Source organism: Nelusetta ayraudi, unplaced genomic scaffold (genome assembly GCF_046127955.1).
Source record: "Nelusetta ayraudi isolate G7.1 ecotype Tasmania unplaced genomic scaffold, CSIRO-AGI_Nayr_v1 ptg000041l, whole genome shotgun sequence".
In the NCBI taxonomy this organism is placed as follows: Eukaryota; Metazoa; Chordata; class Actinopteri; order Tetraodontiformes; family Monacanthidae; genus Nelusetta; species Nelusetta ayraudi.
In genome coordinates this window covers 469,401-484,215 of record NW_027466091.1, presented here as the reverse complement: position 1 = coordinate 484,215, position 14,815 = coordinate 469,401, and the positions used below count along the sequence as shown (strand labels likewise).

Genomic DNA, 14,815 nt, shown 5'->3' with positions numbered 1-14,815 from the left:
TAGAGGACAGAAGGCTAAATATATTGTATTTTGTTGCTAAATATGTGGGAATTATGAATGGTTATTTTGTTTGGATTCCATGCCTTGAATATTGGGTAATACTTGGGGATTTTTTTTTTAAATATACTTTTGTTATAAACAATTTTACTAAAACGTAGCCACAAAATATTTCAGCATGACCTAATAGGGTTACATATTAGACCTATTTCCAGATTTTCTTCTCTTTTTTAAAAAAAACTAACCTCTAACCTCACACATTGAATTTCAAACTGCTAATCATAGCGTGTTGCTGTTTCCAGCAATAGTTCACAATGAGGCTAAAGCAAAAATAATCATCGTGTAACAACGGGAAAACGGTATATATATATTTAAAAAAAAAAAAAATACGGGTAAGATAAATGTTTAAAACTAGCGGAATAACCCTTAAGTAATTTTCTCGGTATAAACCGTTAAAACTAGAGGGCGCTGTTGTTACTATCTAGGGTCCACGGTTCCGACCAGCGGTCCTAAAAGTTACAGCCGCCAGTTTCGCTGCTGCTGCTGCTGCTGCTGCTCGGCGCGCTCACGCTGAGTGTTTGGCGTTTTTCATTCATGTCTGCTCGCAGCGCGAACAAAGGGGCCCGTCGAGGTCGAGCTGTGATTGGCTGGCGGCCGGGAACGGCGACGCAGCTAATACTGCTGCTGCTGCTGCTGTGGCGGCGGGAGCTCCGCCACAACAGATGGATGCCGCCCCGCCCCCTCCCTCCGCTCCATGCACGCGCCCCTCTCCCTCTCTGATTGTATCCAGCGGCTGCGGCGGCGGCACGAGGGAGGAGTGAGTGATACGGTGTAGGAGTGACAGTACGGCGAAGGCAGAAGAAGAAGAAGAAGAAGAAGAGGAGGGCGACGGAGGAGAAAGAGGCGCCTGCCTGGTCGAAGAAGAGCACGAGCCGAGAGTCCGCGGCGTCGCCCCGGCTCCTTGGCTGGAGCTCCCTCAGCGTGTTCCTCAAAAGTCGGCGGGGATTCAGGCGGAGGCGTCGGCAAAAGGCAGCAGGCAAGTAGCAGGCAGCTCATGCTGGCTGTCGCGACGTGGGATGATAGGTGAAGGTTTAGTATGGCGAGGGTCCGTACAAAGACAACTGACATTGTGTAGACGCTGTCACGACTACAATGGGAGGGGGGCAGCCGCATGTATGTGCCACGGGTGCCCCCAATATTACACATATTAACCACGTTGAACCCATTCGCAGTCGTATATTGAAGCTATGCCATCCCCCCTAGCACTTTATGTGATGGTTCAGCCTGAATTTGTGAGCAGAAAGATGAAATATTCTGCGTCTAACCGCGTCTGGGTTTCTTCGCTGGGAGCGTGAACAGCGGTGTGTTTTGGTTATATAACTGGCATCAAGCAATAGATAGTTAAAATTCCTCGGAGCGCACACAAGACGAGCCAGACACAGGCACCCGCTGCCAAAAGTAAGTGCAGCGTGGGTTCTTCCCCCCCCTCCAGCCCTTCAGTGCATTATTGTTTGGCTTGAACTTGCCCCTTTAAGGAAATTTAGCTCAGAGTGATGTGGGTTTCACTGGAACTGCTGCCATTAGCTTTTAGTTTTAGTTTTGGCATTTTACATGATTACATTTATACAATACAGCTGCATCCCTCGCTCTATCTTCAGAATGATGGAATTTTTACAACACCGTCTTGGATTTGACCTGGCAACTTAGGTCAAAGCAAAGAAAATCTCACTTGGGGGGGGGGGCGTGAAGATCATTCACTGAGCAACTTTTCTTTTTCAGATAATTTTGTCTTGGTCTGTCAAAGCAGGTTTTTCCAGAGTGTACGATAAAACCCTACAGCCACAATAAAATCTCAAACCACAACGACAATCTAGCAAAAAGGAATACTGAATGTGAACATGGGTTTTTCAAAATAAATTCTTTGAGGTTTTTTGCTTGCAAATTGGATGAGAAACTTGTGGCAATTTGAGTTTGGTGGATTATTTCTTTGCGGTGCTTCTTAGGCAATAGATCTTATCCCATTAGGTCTGTTTTATTTCCCTTGTAAACGGTTCCACATTTGCAAAGAACTCACATCCGTGTGGGTCTCACCCTCGAAAAACCTTTTCAAATCTTCTCCGTCGCTGCCAAACAGCTTATTCTGCAGTTCACCCTTGTTTTGGAGTTTGTGGTACCCCAGGTTCTTGATTGGTGGAGGAAGGCAATGGCCAACAATAGGTCCAGATTCTGCCTACAGCAATCGTATTGTGCGATCACGGTGTGAGGAAGACACGGAGAATGCCCTGCTGTTTGCTGCACTGGCAGGGTCACATCTTCTATCATCTGGCAGTGTAATGATGTGAAACTGGAAAAGAGCATTTGTCAGAGAATGCCTCCAGAATTTGTGATTGTAGAGAAAGGAATGGCCTGCAAAAAATGTCTAATTATTAAGAAAGAAATAATCTACCAAACACTTTTTCTCACCTCCAGTGTGTTAAACTTAAATATCATAGGATGAGTCAAAAAACACATTTTAACTGAGGGATATGCATTTATTTTTGCCTTAATGCTATGCGCTAGTAGCTGGAGCCCACATGTTTTTTGTGTTGCTATGACAATGGTGACAATGGTTGAGGCAGAGCATTAGTAATGTGGAGGCAGGGGTGCTCTTGGTGGTGGTGAGGGTGAAAGCAGGCGGGACCATGTTTGGAGCCATTCATCATCAATTTCAGGCCAACTCTTTGCCAGAGGAGTTGCGGGGGCCAGGAGGGCAAAAAAACAACTGTGCGTGTGTGTGTGTGTGTGTGTCACTGAAAGGGGGTTTTTGGTTTAAGGGATAAAGAAGTCAGAGAGTGGCGCCTGTGAGTTTTAATCACAGTTGGTGACTTCCGGTCTTTTACAGCTTGTGAGGTTGTGGGAAGCAGTGAATGTGAAGAACACGCAGCAGAGAGGAAGTCATTTTCCCAATCAGGAAAAGGGTTTAAAGATGAGACAGGATACAGGTTGGAAGGGGCGGAGCTCAGTCTGTGTAGAGTGGAAGAAGTAAACGTGGCTTCATTTTATCAGTTTAAGAATGAAATGGGAGAAATTGGCCCTGTGATAAACTGGTGGTTTCTCCAGGGTGCTGCCCCACCTTCACTTCAAGACATTTAGGATATTTCTGTCTGAGGTCCAACCCACAGCAATTATGACTCAATGTTTTCTGAACAAAGAAATGTTGGCTTATATTTAGGCTATGTGAAATTAATCTTAACCTCTGAATGGAAAATATAGATTTAAAAAAAATGAATCAGTCATAGTGGCATTAGTAAACTGATGAGCACAAGGAACCTGTAAAAAAAAAACAAAAAAAACACCTGAGAACCGCGTGGTGAACCTCAAGAAAATACAACAAAGCATCAACTTCCCATCCAGAGTGCGTTCAGCCCCATTTGCAGCGATGCTTATCTAAAGTTAACCACTGTGCTGCAAAAGCCCAAACCAGTCTGTTAATTACCTTTTGCGTGCATGACTCAAGTGACGGATAAGCGGCCTCATTACAACTAAGGTCCAAAATTAGAAAACCATTTTCTTATTCAAAGTAAACGCTTGCTTGAAGACGGAAGGCCGGCCAGACGCTGCCTTGGTCTGGCCGGCCTTCCGTGTGCACTGACGCCACCTGGCCGCGAATAAGTCTCCCTCGCATGGCTGCACTTGACCACGACCTATTTATTTCCATTGTGTGGGTGAATGGTTGGCCATTCAGCATTTGACATGGTTAATATAGCTGATGAAATATTAAAAGATTGCTGCAGCGGGCTGGCTGATTGGTGTTTTAATATTTAATTGTGCTCTATAGCACAACATGTCAGTTCTTGGAGTTGACAGCCAGGAGTAATCTAACAGCCTGGCTGTTTAGAAATGCTTGCGGTGGTTCAATATTTTTTTGTCGACCTCATCTTCAGACGCGTCTCGCGGAATTATTTGGGGTCAGGGAACTGGGAACTGTTTGGGTGTAAGCGATAATTCCTCCCTGCCACTCAAATTGAGGAAGTGTCGCTCTGTGTGAAGGCTCGTGGCGGCTTCCTGTGTGACTGACTGAGCAAAGGAGGAAGTGAATTTGAACGGAAGGGGAGAACTTCCTTTTAAACGCCCCCACGCGTCCACCTCTGTTGGCTGCTCGCTCGCAGGGGACAACGCTGACGACGCCGACAGCTGAGAGATAAGAGCAAAAAACGCTGGATCGGAACTGAGACCACCTGCCTCACCTGCCCGTCTTCCTCCTCCTCCTCCTCCTCCGTCTCAACAGGTTCTTCTCACCACATCTGCAGCTCCTGATCCCTGGGCGGCTCGACGAGAGACCACAGCCTCTACTGGGGTAAGATGAAAGGCACAGTGGCATTCACAGCAAACTTTCACAGCCACTTTAGGTTGGATTTGCTGACAAGATAGCAAATCTTTATGTACCTTTTTAAATGTGATGGCAAAAAAAAAAAAAAAAAACCCCGCTATGGGAAGAAATCACGTCGACGGTCGAAGTTGCGCCATTGCGGTAAATTTCACTTTGTGAGGCAGTTTGAAACGCTGGTGTTAGCAGCTGCTAACGCTCTCGACAGCAGCAAGAAGCCGCTCACATGCTGCTTTTGAAAGCAGTATTTAGCAAGTTTATCCCTCTGTCCTGAACTGGTGCCTTATTTTCAGATTAGATTCAACTTTGTTGTCGTGAATAGACACGTACAGGTACGGAGTAACAAAATGGTGCTTGGCAACTAACCAGAAGCGCAATAAGTAGTCGTGCACATTTACAGTTTGTGCAGAGTATGTAGATTCATGAATAGAAAGACAAAGCAGTATGACCTACATTCATGATGGTTACTGATAGATTATTGGCTGCAGATCATAATATACAGATGTTATGAAATACAGAATATGTATTGCTATAAAAAAAAAAAACTTAAAAAAAAAAAAGAGATTATGTTGCAGGTGATTGTGCTGGGGTTATGTGATTTAGAAAAATATGGAACCAAAGAAATAAAAGTATGAGCTTATGATGGTGATATATGATCAGTGTGTGGCTCTGCGATATTGTGTCTCATAGTCAGGTGTGTATTTAGTATCGCTGTGTAAATTCTGTTTATTTTTGTTTCACTTTAATAGCAGTTGTCCCCCTCCCAGTGAAATCCTCATTCGTATGCGTGTTGCCACTAGCTTGGTTTCAGACTAATATTTTAGCAGTGGCTCTCTCACCTGTTCATCTCCTCCCTTCCTGCCCGGCCTCCTTCTCAGACATACCATAGACGACACTCACTTATTCAGCCAAGTGAGAATCAAAAAGCTCCTTTTCTCAGAGCAGCTGCACGCGTGTGAGCGCGTGTTCACGTGTGATGGGCAGCACACAGAGGAGGATTTTCAAGGAGAAGAGAGAGAAGGCAGCTGCCTCGGCTCATCACTCAGTGAAGGCGCCGGCTGTGTCGTGTGCACCAACTGTGGCGGCCGTTCAGTCTGACCTGGACTGTCGGCTAAAAGGGCAGAGCTTGTTGAATTAGAGCAGATGTTGAGACGGTAGTAGGTTTTCACCTGCACTCTCCCTCTCTCTCTCTCTGTATCTGCTCTTCCCTTCTGCGAGTCTGCTGCTGGCTGCCGGTCATGAGGAGTCATGAGACTGAACAAGAAGGCCGAGATTGTGTTAACTCTGTGTTGCTTCTTTGTCCCCTCCTTCCCAGCCCCTCTGATGCTCTCTGAGGATGGATGACACACAGTACGGGGTTCAGATCGGAGAAAACAAGTTCATCAGCAAGTAAGTAAGCATTGGTGCCAAGGTGGTGGCTTTTTTTTTCTTTTTTTTTAAATTCCCTTTCGCGACACTGCAATTAGGCTGTTGTTTGTTAACTGTGGACGTTGGCCAGTAGAGGCAGAGACCGTTTAGCCTTCTACGTCTTCTAGGTCGTGTGTCCAAAATGCTTATTCAGTGATGTTTACTTTCAGTTACTAAAACTGATCCAGTGTCAGTGCTGTTCCCCTCGTGCGTATTTCAAAAACAATAAAATAAAAATGACACAGCTCGTAGACTCGACCTCATTTTCTAAATGTGACCACACACAAACCGCATCAGCGCTCGTCTTTGGCTGTTTTACCATTTCAGTATTTGAACTTTTGATGAGGCGACTTTCAGGCCTCCCTGAAAATCGAAACTACAAGTGAATGGAACGGCATTTCCTCTTCACCTCTTGACACTCTGCCTTTTCAGAAGAGCTGTGCTCTCCCACTTGAAGACATACAATCTCTACTATGAAGGACAGAATCTCCAGCTCAGGCACAGAGAGGTGTGTATTCTTGTACAGCTACCTCCAGAAATCTTAGACGTCCTGCCCGTAAAACACTGGGTTGTGAGTTTCTTTGTTCTCTCCTAACAGGAAGAGGGGGAGCTGATCTTTGAGGGCTTGCTCAATATTTTTTGGGGATTGCGGCGACCAATCAGGCTCCAGATGCAGGACGACCACGAGCGAATTCGACCGCCACCCTCCTCCACGTCTTGGCACTCGGGTTGCAATCTAGACAGTCAAGGGTAAGTGGTCCACAGAGATCCCCTTTCATCTTGCTGACCGGAAATGATGAAACACTGAAGGTCAACAGGGGGCAGAGATGATAGATTTTCCACTCGGCTTTCGTGTCTCTCTTTTCTCATTCATTCAGTTTTCTGCATATTTTTTTCTCATTTGATGTTGTCATTTTTATATGAATTTTTGTCATTTGTGTCAGGATAGTTAGATAATCGCTCTGCACAGGTTGCTAATTCCTTCAATGAGACACCAGTTGGCAAATGACCACAGACAGTGATCCTTTTAACCTGCCCAACTGGCTCAGTTTCACTTAATGCCTCCAGCTATCACAGCTCAGTTTTGTGTCAATAGGCTTGAAAGTGTATTTTCAGCTCCGTTATCCCATTCATTAGGAAAAGCTATTCTTGTTACAAGGGTCACAGGGCTTACATACACATCGCTGCGTGTCCCAGGAACAAAATGGGATGAGTGTTTAACCAGCCCGCAAACATAGACCTGAACTATAATTATCAGGTTGTGTTGAGCAACGTTCTCAGCTTGAATACATCAAACGACATCAAACAGAAGCGAGTCAATAGAAAGCTCGTTGCATAACTTACCGTTTTGCAGTCTTTCCATTTGGATCCGACACGCATTAAGAGTGTGTTTCATCTCCAGCCGGTGACATCATAGGGGGATTATACTCTGCAACTCATTTCTCTCCCTGTTTTTATTCCCGAAGTTCTCCAAACAGCACAGATGGTCAGCAGTCAGCACAAGAGTTCCCGCCCACAGTGGAAGTGACGCCACCCGATGACCAACCAGAGGACAACGGTGTGATGGACAGCCAGACAGATGGTGGGAGACCCAAATGATGCGCCTCGTTACACCCTTAGATGATCTTTCAGGAGCTTTATTCAAAAATCAGTTCACACGACTCCAGGAAGGACAGACTTCGCTGGTGGTGTCATGACCTATAGAGGAGACGCTGACATCCCAGACTTCCTGTGTGTTTTGTATGAAGTCACATTAACACACGTCACATCGACCTCCTCTTCCTCTGTTGCTTTGGAATCTCAACCTCCCTCATGGTTTCCTGGCTGCATCAGTAAACAACAGGTTATTGGGAAATGGACTCTCCTCAATACCGTAAACAGGAAAAAGGGAAATTTGTCCTGGGCACCCGACCCCTCCCCTGAGGCAGCGGTGAGCAGCAGAGGCGCCGCGCTCAGCAATCACTGAGTGATCATTGTCATTTACAGGAAAACAAAATTATTCCATAGAAAATCCCCAAGAGGGACGTCCTCTGGCTTTCCACATTTTGGTTGTCTTTTAATTATGGTCTACACAAATGTGTCATCACACTATATCTTGTCAGTCCTACAACTTCATCTAAATATTGAAAGAAACTGATTAATGCAATGTTGCCTCGTTGCTTGTTTGCATTGTGTAACCACGTGCCAAGACAGAAAAAGAACCGTTACTTAAGGATGAAATCATGAGGATTAAATTCTCTCGGTTCTAAAAACAACCATGTACCAATGCTTTAATTGACTTCCAGCCACAACGTTATATAGTCCTCAATCAGTGGCAGCAGGCGACCTTCCCTGAGAAGAGAATTGAAGCCTCAGTTTTAGGGTGTCTTACGTTGGAAGAGTGTGCTGATTTTCAGATTCTGTTTTCATTGACATTGCTCAAATATTTTCTAGTATTTTCTATGAGAATGAATTGAACATAAATAGTAAATAGCTGATTGGTTGCTCTTGTTTTCTCTTGTTGCTAAAACAAATTACAGCTTAATATTTTTTGAATTGTAAATTTTCCTGAACTTTTGCATTGTGTGCGAAGGCATCAGCTGCAATCATTTTCTCCTTTCGTGCCGCAGCGTTGAAAAGGAGAACCGGTCACTGTGTCGTTAATGGAATTGTGCCGGTGTTGCGTTATTGATCCCAAGCTGAAGCCTCGCTGCTGTGACTGCTCATTTGTACAGAAGACGAGAGCTCTGCTCAGCTCCTCCGGACGAAGAGCGATGCTGGAGTTTTACGGCGAGGCCAGCGACGGTCCCCTAGCGACCAGAGGAAGATCCGGCGCCATCGCTTCTCCATTAACGGCCACTTCTACAACCACAAGGTGAAGCGAGCCACTGAAAATAACAGTAAATGAAAACCTTTAAATGTTTTAACCAAAGGCGTAAGGTGTAAAAAAGTCTTCTTTTGAATTTGAATGCATGACGCTGGAGTATAAATTGCTGTGTTTTGTGTTTACTCTCAGACAGCAGTATTCACGCCTGCTTACGGCTCGGTGACCAATGTTCGCATCAACAGCTGCATGACGACGCCTCAGGTGCTGCGAGTTCTCCTCAACAAGTTTAAAATCGAAAACAGCCCGGATGACTTTGCAATCTACCTCGTGCATGCAAGTGGCGGTGAGTGCCGCTCACTCCATTCATGTCTTCTCTGGCAGAATCCCCCCCCCCCCACCCCCCACCCCCCTTTTCAAATAACATGATGTCTGCTGTGATGGCCTGATTTCTTTCCTCAGAGCGTGTCAAACTGAAGCGCAGTGATTACCCTCTGGTGCTGAGAGTGATACAGGGTCCATGCGAGCAGGTCTGCAAAATCTTCCTCATGGAAGAGGATCTGGGAGAGGAAGTCACGTATGATGTAAATCCAACACATTTTATTCTCTTTATCCATCTAGACGTCTGAAATAAAGAGTATGAGTAGTTTTACTGTAACAGATTCATCTCCAAAAAAAACACATTTTGCTGAGTTGTTTACTTCCAGAAGCCTCAATTTCTTGGCTTTACATTTTTCCTCCTTTCCACTAGGTGGCGCAGTACATTAAGTTTGAAATGCCCGTGCTGAAGAGTTTCATTACCAAACTGAAGGAGGAGGAGGACAGAGAAGTGCTGAAGCTCACGAGAAGGTACCACAAACATTTCTTAGAAATTATCAAATTTTCTCATTTCTATAACATGTTGGACAAAAACAACCTACCTACCAGGGTGTCTAATCCTGTGCGGGCAGAACGGCACTAAATGCATCTTCCCTCACATTAATCTGTATTTTTTTTTTTTTCTTTTTCTGTTCCCTGCGTTTTCTGTCAACTTGCAGGTATACGTCCCTTCGATGTATCATAGAGAAGCAGCTCAGCTGTCTGCCAGAGGGGGCGACGTGTATGTGAGTTGCTCAAAGCACATCCCCCAGGGAAAACACCCCCCACCTCCCAGCTGTGACAAAAAGAAAGACTGAAAAAAAAAAAATCAGACAACAACCCGGCACATTGTTTTCCAACGATCCAGCTTCTTTGTGCTGCTGCCTCTGCATGGAGTCTCACTCAAGCCAGCCGAGATACCGTCGAAACGTTAACGTGTGCTTGTTTGCATGTCCTTGTGACAGTTTCAATCTGCCTGCTCGGGTCTCCAGACTCACTCAAGTCATTTATCCCTCCCCCTCTCTTGCCATCAGCAGTATAGCACACAGATAGAATCTTCTACCCCATAGGAGAATGATTCCATGGCACAGTGTCCCTTTCTCCTGTGTTCCTTTCAGTTTTCAAGCTGAAACTCCAAACCAGTGCAAAGCACAAACAAAGTAATATGGTGTCTGAGAAAAGTGCCTATTGAAAGGTTCCTGCAAGCACAGAAAAACTCACATTCAGGTGGTCGTAATTGGAAAGCACAAACTTTGCTCCCATCCGAATGGACAATGAAAGCTGTATTAGAAATCAGAAACAAACAAACAACAACAACAAACAGTTCCAGCTTAAAAAGGTGACATCATTGTGCCTTTATGGTCCCTCGTTTCCATAGTCATAATCATTTAGATTCTTCCAGTTCACCACAGTGAATGTGGATAGCCTTGTAGAAAGCAGTCTGATAATGTTGGAATGAAGGAAGGAATAGTTTGACATTTCTGGCATTGATTCACTCTCAGTTAATTATTTGAGGGAAAATGCTTTTGACACCAGTCTAGATGGTACACATAAGAATCTTGTTTTAGCAAAATCTCTTCGAGCAACGGCTGGATTTTAAAAGTGCATTATCAAGATGAAACCTTGGGGTTCAGACATTTGACAAAACAATACAAAAATGACTTGTACATTTAAATGTTTACAATGCATTGAACACAACACTGTGAACACCGCTGATGAGCTCAGTTTAAGACTGTGGTAATACACCGGGTGCATTTGAAAGCTGTCCGTCTACATTTGTCTGCATGCGCGTGTGCAGTTGCTGATATTTTAAGATCTAAACGGTTCATCGTGAGTGTGGTTCTGAATGTACGCGCCCGTCCTTTAGTTGCATTAAGATTGTGTGCTTTTTGTACTGTAACATTTTCTGTCAGCTCTTGTAAAAAAAAAAAAAAAAAAGGAAGAAGAAGAAGAAGAAGAAGTTTTGATTCTTACAATGTGTGTTATTTAATTAAAAAAAAAAAAAAAAAAAAACTCAATGTTACCCAAAGGTGGAGCGTGTGTTATGTTGTGGTGTTAAGATCCTATTTTTACACATTCATCTGAACAGGACAACATTTTCAGGGTTTGAATTAATCATTTAGATGAGCGGTTTTCAACGTGTGAGGCCCGCCTCCCTCTGGGGGGCGCCAGAGAGCTCCAAGGGAAGCGCGGCGTGACATAACATCAGAAAGAAGGGAGAGAAAAAAAAAGTGTGGTGAGCTGTCTGAGAGTAGAACACGGAGGAAGTGTGACACTGATTATCTAAAATGTGACTTTACATCTGTTGGTTCTGACCATCCTCCGCTGCCACACAGTGCGTGTTCTACAGAGAGGTGCTCGCTAACGGCAGTATGCGACCATGCAAACTCTTATTATTCTATTATGTCCCCTACGGGCTCCCAGTTGAACTGGTTTCTTTACGAAACAGTTGCAGATGTGCTGCTGTGCCACCGTTTGCAGACAAATCCACAAACATGCTCAACATAAAATCATCGCGGCTGGTTTTCCCTCCTTTAAAACGCCTTAAAATGAATATGTGAATATGAATTCATAACTATGTTGAAATGAATGGAAAATATGTTGAAAAACGCACAGAGATGTTCAAATAAGTTTAAAAAATATATTTAAGCGCATACACATATTTAAAATATATATTTAAATTGTTAAAAGAACATGCAAATGTGTAAGATGTTTTCAAAAATGCAGTTGTATATAATATGTCTTTATTGTTTAAACACTCTTATAAGCCTGCTTGGAACAATGATAATTAATGATAATTTGGCCGCGTGTTCTCTCACTATCCCACACTTTGAAAACCCCTGATTTAGATAATTTAGTAATCAATACTTCAGATAATGTTGGAAACACTCCCCAGTGTGTGCAGCCCCACCCACCCAGGCCAACACACACACACACACACGCACACACACACACACTTCCCCACAAGTATTTACGTCTGAGGTTGATGGAAGAGCAGCTTAGAGTGCTCAGCCAATGAGCAGGCTTCATGGGGTTGATCCACTCCACCTTGTCTGGAGAGCAGGGTGGCCTTGAAACACTTCTTACCGTCAGAGGAGTCTGAGCTCACAGCACCGTGTCCACGCACCGCAGAGGGACATCGTCAAGCATCTTCATCAAAAAAGAAACAACTCCAACAGGTGAGAGAAAAACAGACTTGTTCTTTGTGGGTTTTTTTGTTTTTTGTTTTTAAATTGTACATGTGCAGGTTTCAGCGATCATTATTGTTGTGTTTGTTTGTTTGTTTTTAGTTGTGCTTGTATTTCAGTATAGGATCTCATCAAGAGCAGAAAAACTTAATTGCTGGACATTTCAGTGAGTGACAAATAAGTTTAAATAAATAAATTAATTAATTAAGTTTTGAGTTACTTCTCACTTTGGTTGGTCTGTAATGATGTAACTGGAATCTGAGAGTCACAGGATTATTGGATTATAATTATGGCCTGACTCGTCTTTTTAAAGGACAGATTAGAGTGTATTGTTGACGCCTCAGAATATGATGTCAAACAGATTATTAGCTTGTGCCTCATTTCAATGGCTGTATTATTTGCAAAAAAAATTAAAGTTTGAGCTTTAATTTACATAGCAGATGTTTGTTAAAACCAATGTTGACAAAAAAAAATGTAATAATATAAGAATACCACCATAGAGCACATTAATCTGTCATAGAATATTCAATGACAGATTTGTGTCCATCATTTTAACTTTAAAAATCTTTCTAACTTAAAGTAAAATGTAAAAGGAATTATGTTATTTTCGTTGTTTTCAAACTTAATGTTGATTTTTTAAATATATTTGAAATAATAATAATGGGCCTATCACTTTTGATTTGCTTTATTTAAAAAGAAATAGCCTCTTATTTATGTGTTTCTGAAAACATGTTTGTTTTAAGATAATAAACCGTCTGGTATTGATACTGTAACAATTGTTGAGGGCGTCCCACAGAAAAGTAAACCTGCCTCAAACATCGCAATGAAAGGATTTACGGGATTATGAAAACTGTCTGATCCCAGGTCAGCAGCAGTCTTAAATTGTGACTGTTTGTGTAAGATGTGTTCCTTAAAGCTGGATTAAGAAGCATGTTCCTTGCTCCCATTCATCTGTGACACAAAAATAACTCCCAGTGGGAACATCATGTCAGTGTGTTTACGAGCAAGACACTTCTAGAACCGGTGTCGCACGCAGTGTGTGTGTGTGTGTGTGTGTGTGTGTGTTAAGAGGAGCCTTGTTTGTACTGGTCATTAAAAGAGAAAAAATGCAGGTGAAATTAGTCCATCACTGAAATAATAAGTCATCTTTACATGTTGTAGAAGTGTGCATTCATTATCGTCCATAACTACAGATATGCACTACATTTTCATGAGTACAAACTCACTGCTTACTCAGAAGTACATGTTAAATATAAAGATCTGCTTTATTTATTTTTTTATATTCCTGTCCTGTTGTAAATGTACTGAATTTGTTTTGTTTTTCCATGACAGGATGGTGGGTCTCCAGAATCTCCTGGTCACAGTGAGCCTGTGCCTGCTGCTCCTGACCACGCTGGTACCTTCCTCTGAGGCCCGGCGTGGAGGAGGCAGGGGAGGCTTTGGTGGCCGGGGCCGAGGCTGGGGCGGAGGTGGGGGTCAGGCATACAGACCTGTCCAGAGCAGCGGTTCCAGTGCGGGGAAGGTGGCTGGTGCAGCAGCTGCGGGCGCCATTGGAGGAGCCGTGATCGGCTCTGCCCTGAGCAGGCCTGGCTACGGTGGCGGATACGGCGGATACGGCGGATACGGTGGATATGGTGGATATGGATACGGGGGAGGTTATGGTGGCTATGGATATCCAAGATATGGAGGCGGTGGCCGCAGGCCAGGCTATGATGCCGAGGGCTCCGGAGATATGGAGTACTACACGGCAGCGTCCACCAGCCTCATTGGCAGCATCACACTCCTCGTGGGTTCCCTGGTGTCTCTGCTGATGGGCCACTGGGTGGCAGTCATGTAGAGTTGAAATCCCATGTAGAAAAGGACGTGTCCTCCAAGTTCTGACAAGAAACAACCAAGCTAGCAGAAACTGGACTGTTTTTTTGTTGTTGTTTTTTTTGTTTTGTTTTTTGCTTTACATGAAACTTTAATCTCCAACACCCCGGAGACACTGCCTGCAGAAAGACACCAAATCCAAATCGTCAACTCCCATCACATCATTGTAAGGCTTCATGGCATCAGGTTGCAGGCACTAATGTGCAGACACAGAAATTGACATATATCTTTTTCTCTTAAACGTGGCCAATCATTTTATCTTTTTGATGACTGTGTTAACATGTTTTCTTGCAGTAAATCTATTGGAGGTGTGTAGTATATAATAATGCTGTCTTTCTCAGTGTCATTTTATTGCACCCTCCACTAGGTTTTTTTCTATTTAGTTTAATTAATATGGACAGGAATGTAAAGTGTAACATTTTCACAGTGTAATGTATATTTTTGGTTTGATTTGTAGATGTTGATGCACATATGTGAAATGTACTTTAAAGTTTATTATGTTTAAATTAATAAAAAATAAATAAATAAAAAAACACAGGGATTTCTTTTTCTTTTTTCTACATGACTAACAAGAAAATAGACCAGAAAGCACATAAATGTTGCTTTGAATAATGCAAATGTGAAATATCTTCTTAGACTGAGTGACAGAGCTTATTTTAAAGAAAAAAAAGAAAGAAAAAAAATCCTTATGTTTTGACGGATGCCCTCAAAAAATATCCTTTTGAGACAGATGGAAGTTCCGTTTTCAAAAATAACCTAAAGATAAAGATCTTTATAGCCGATGGTTATAAACAGCCAATCGAGTCCAATTTAGGCCATTGATAA

The 14,815-nt window shown here is 43.3% G+C and overlaps 2 protein-coding genes across 2 annotated transcripts; both read left to right on the top strand.

The window, feature by feature from the left end:
- Positions 1-4,133: 4,133 nt before the first annotated feature.
- Positions 4,134-9,937, top strand: rassf2a (Ras association domain family member 2a). Its single transcript, XM_076033232.1, has 10 exons — positions 4,134-4,333; positions 5,679-5,752; positions 6,203-6,278; positions 6,369-6,520; positions 7,237-7,352; positions 8,485-8,624; positions 8,766-8,919; positions 9,036-9,157; positions 9,325-9,422; positions 9,611-9,937. Exons 2-10 carry the CDS (start codon positions 5,700-5,702, stop codon positions 9,678-9,680), a joined length of 981 nt encoding a protein of 326 aa, XP_075889347.1. The 5' UTR covers positions 4,134-4,333; positions 5,679-5,699; the 3' UTR covers positions 9,681-9,937.
- Positions 9,938-11,500: 1,563 nt separating this feature from the next.
- Positions 11,501-14,509, top strand: prnpa (prion protein a (Kanno blood group)). The gene is made up of 2 exons (XM_076033404.1): positions 11,501-12,109; positions 13,451-14,509. Exon 2 carries the CDS (start codon positions 13,452-13,454, stop codon positions 13,953-13,955), a length of 504 nt encoding a protein of 167 aa, XP_075889519.1. The 5' UTR covers positions 11,501-12,109; position 13,451; the 3' UTR covers positions 13,956-14,509.
- The last annotated feature ends 306 nt before the right edge of the window (positions 14,510-14,815 follow it).

Coding starts and splice junctions, on each gene's coding strand:
- rassf2a (XM_076033232.1), top strand. CDS start 5,700: ATGGATGACACACAGTACGGGGTTCAGATCGGAGAAAACAAGTTCATC. Junction 7,353..8,484: donor GATGGACAGCCAGACAGATG/GTGGGAGACCCA, acceptor TCATTTGTACAG/AAGACGAGAGCTCTGCTCAG. Junction 9,158..9,324: donor GAGAGGAAGTCACGTATGAT/GTAAATCCAACA, acceptor CCTTTCCACTAG/GTGGCGCAGTACATTAAGTT.
- prnpa (XM_076033404.1), top strand. CDS start 13,452: ATGGTGGGTCTCCAGAATCTCCTGGTCACAGTGAGCCTGTGCCTGCTG.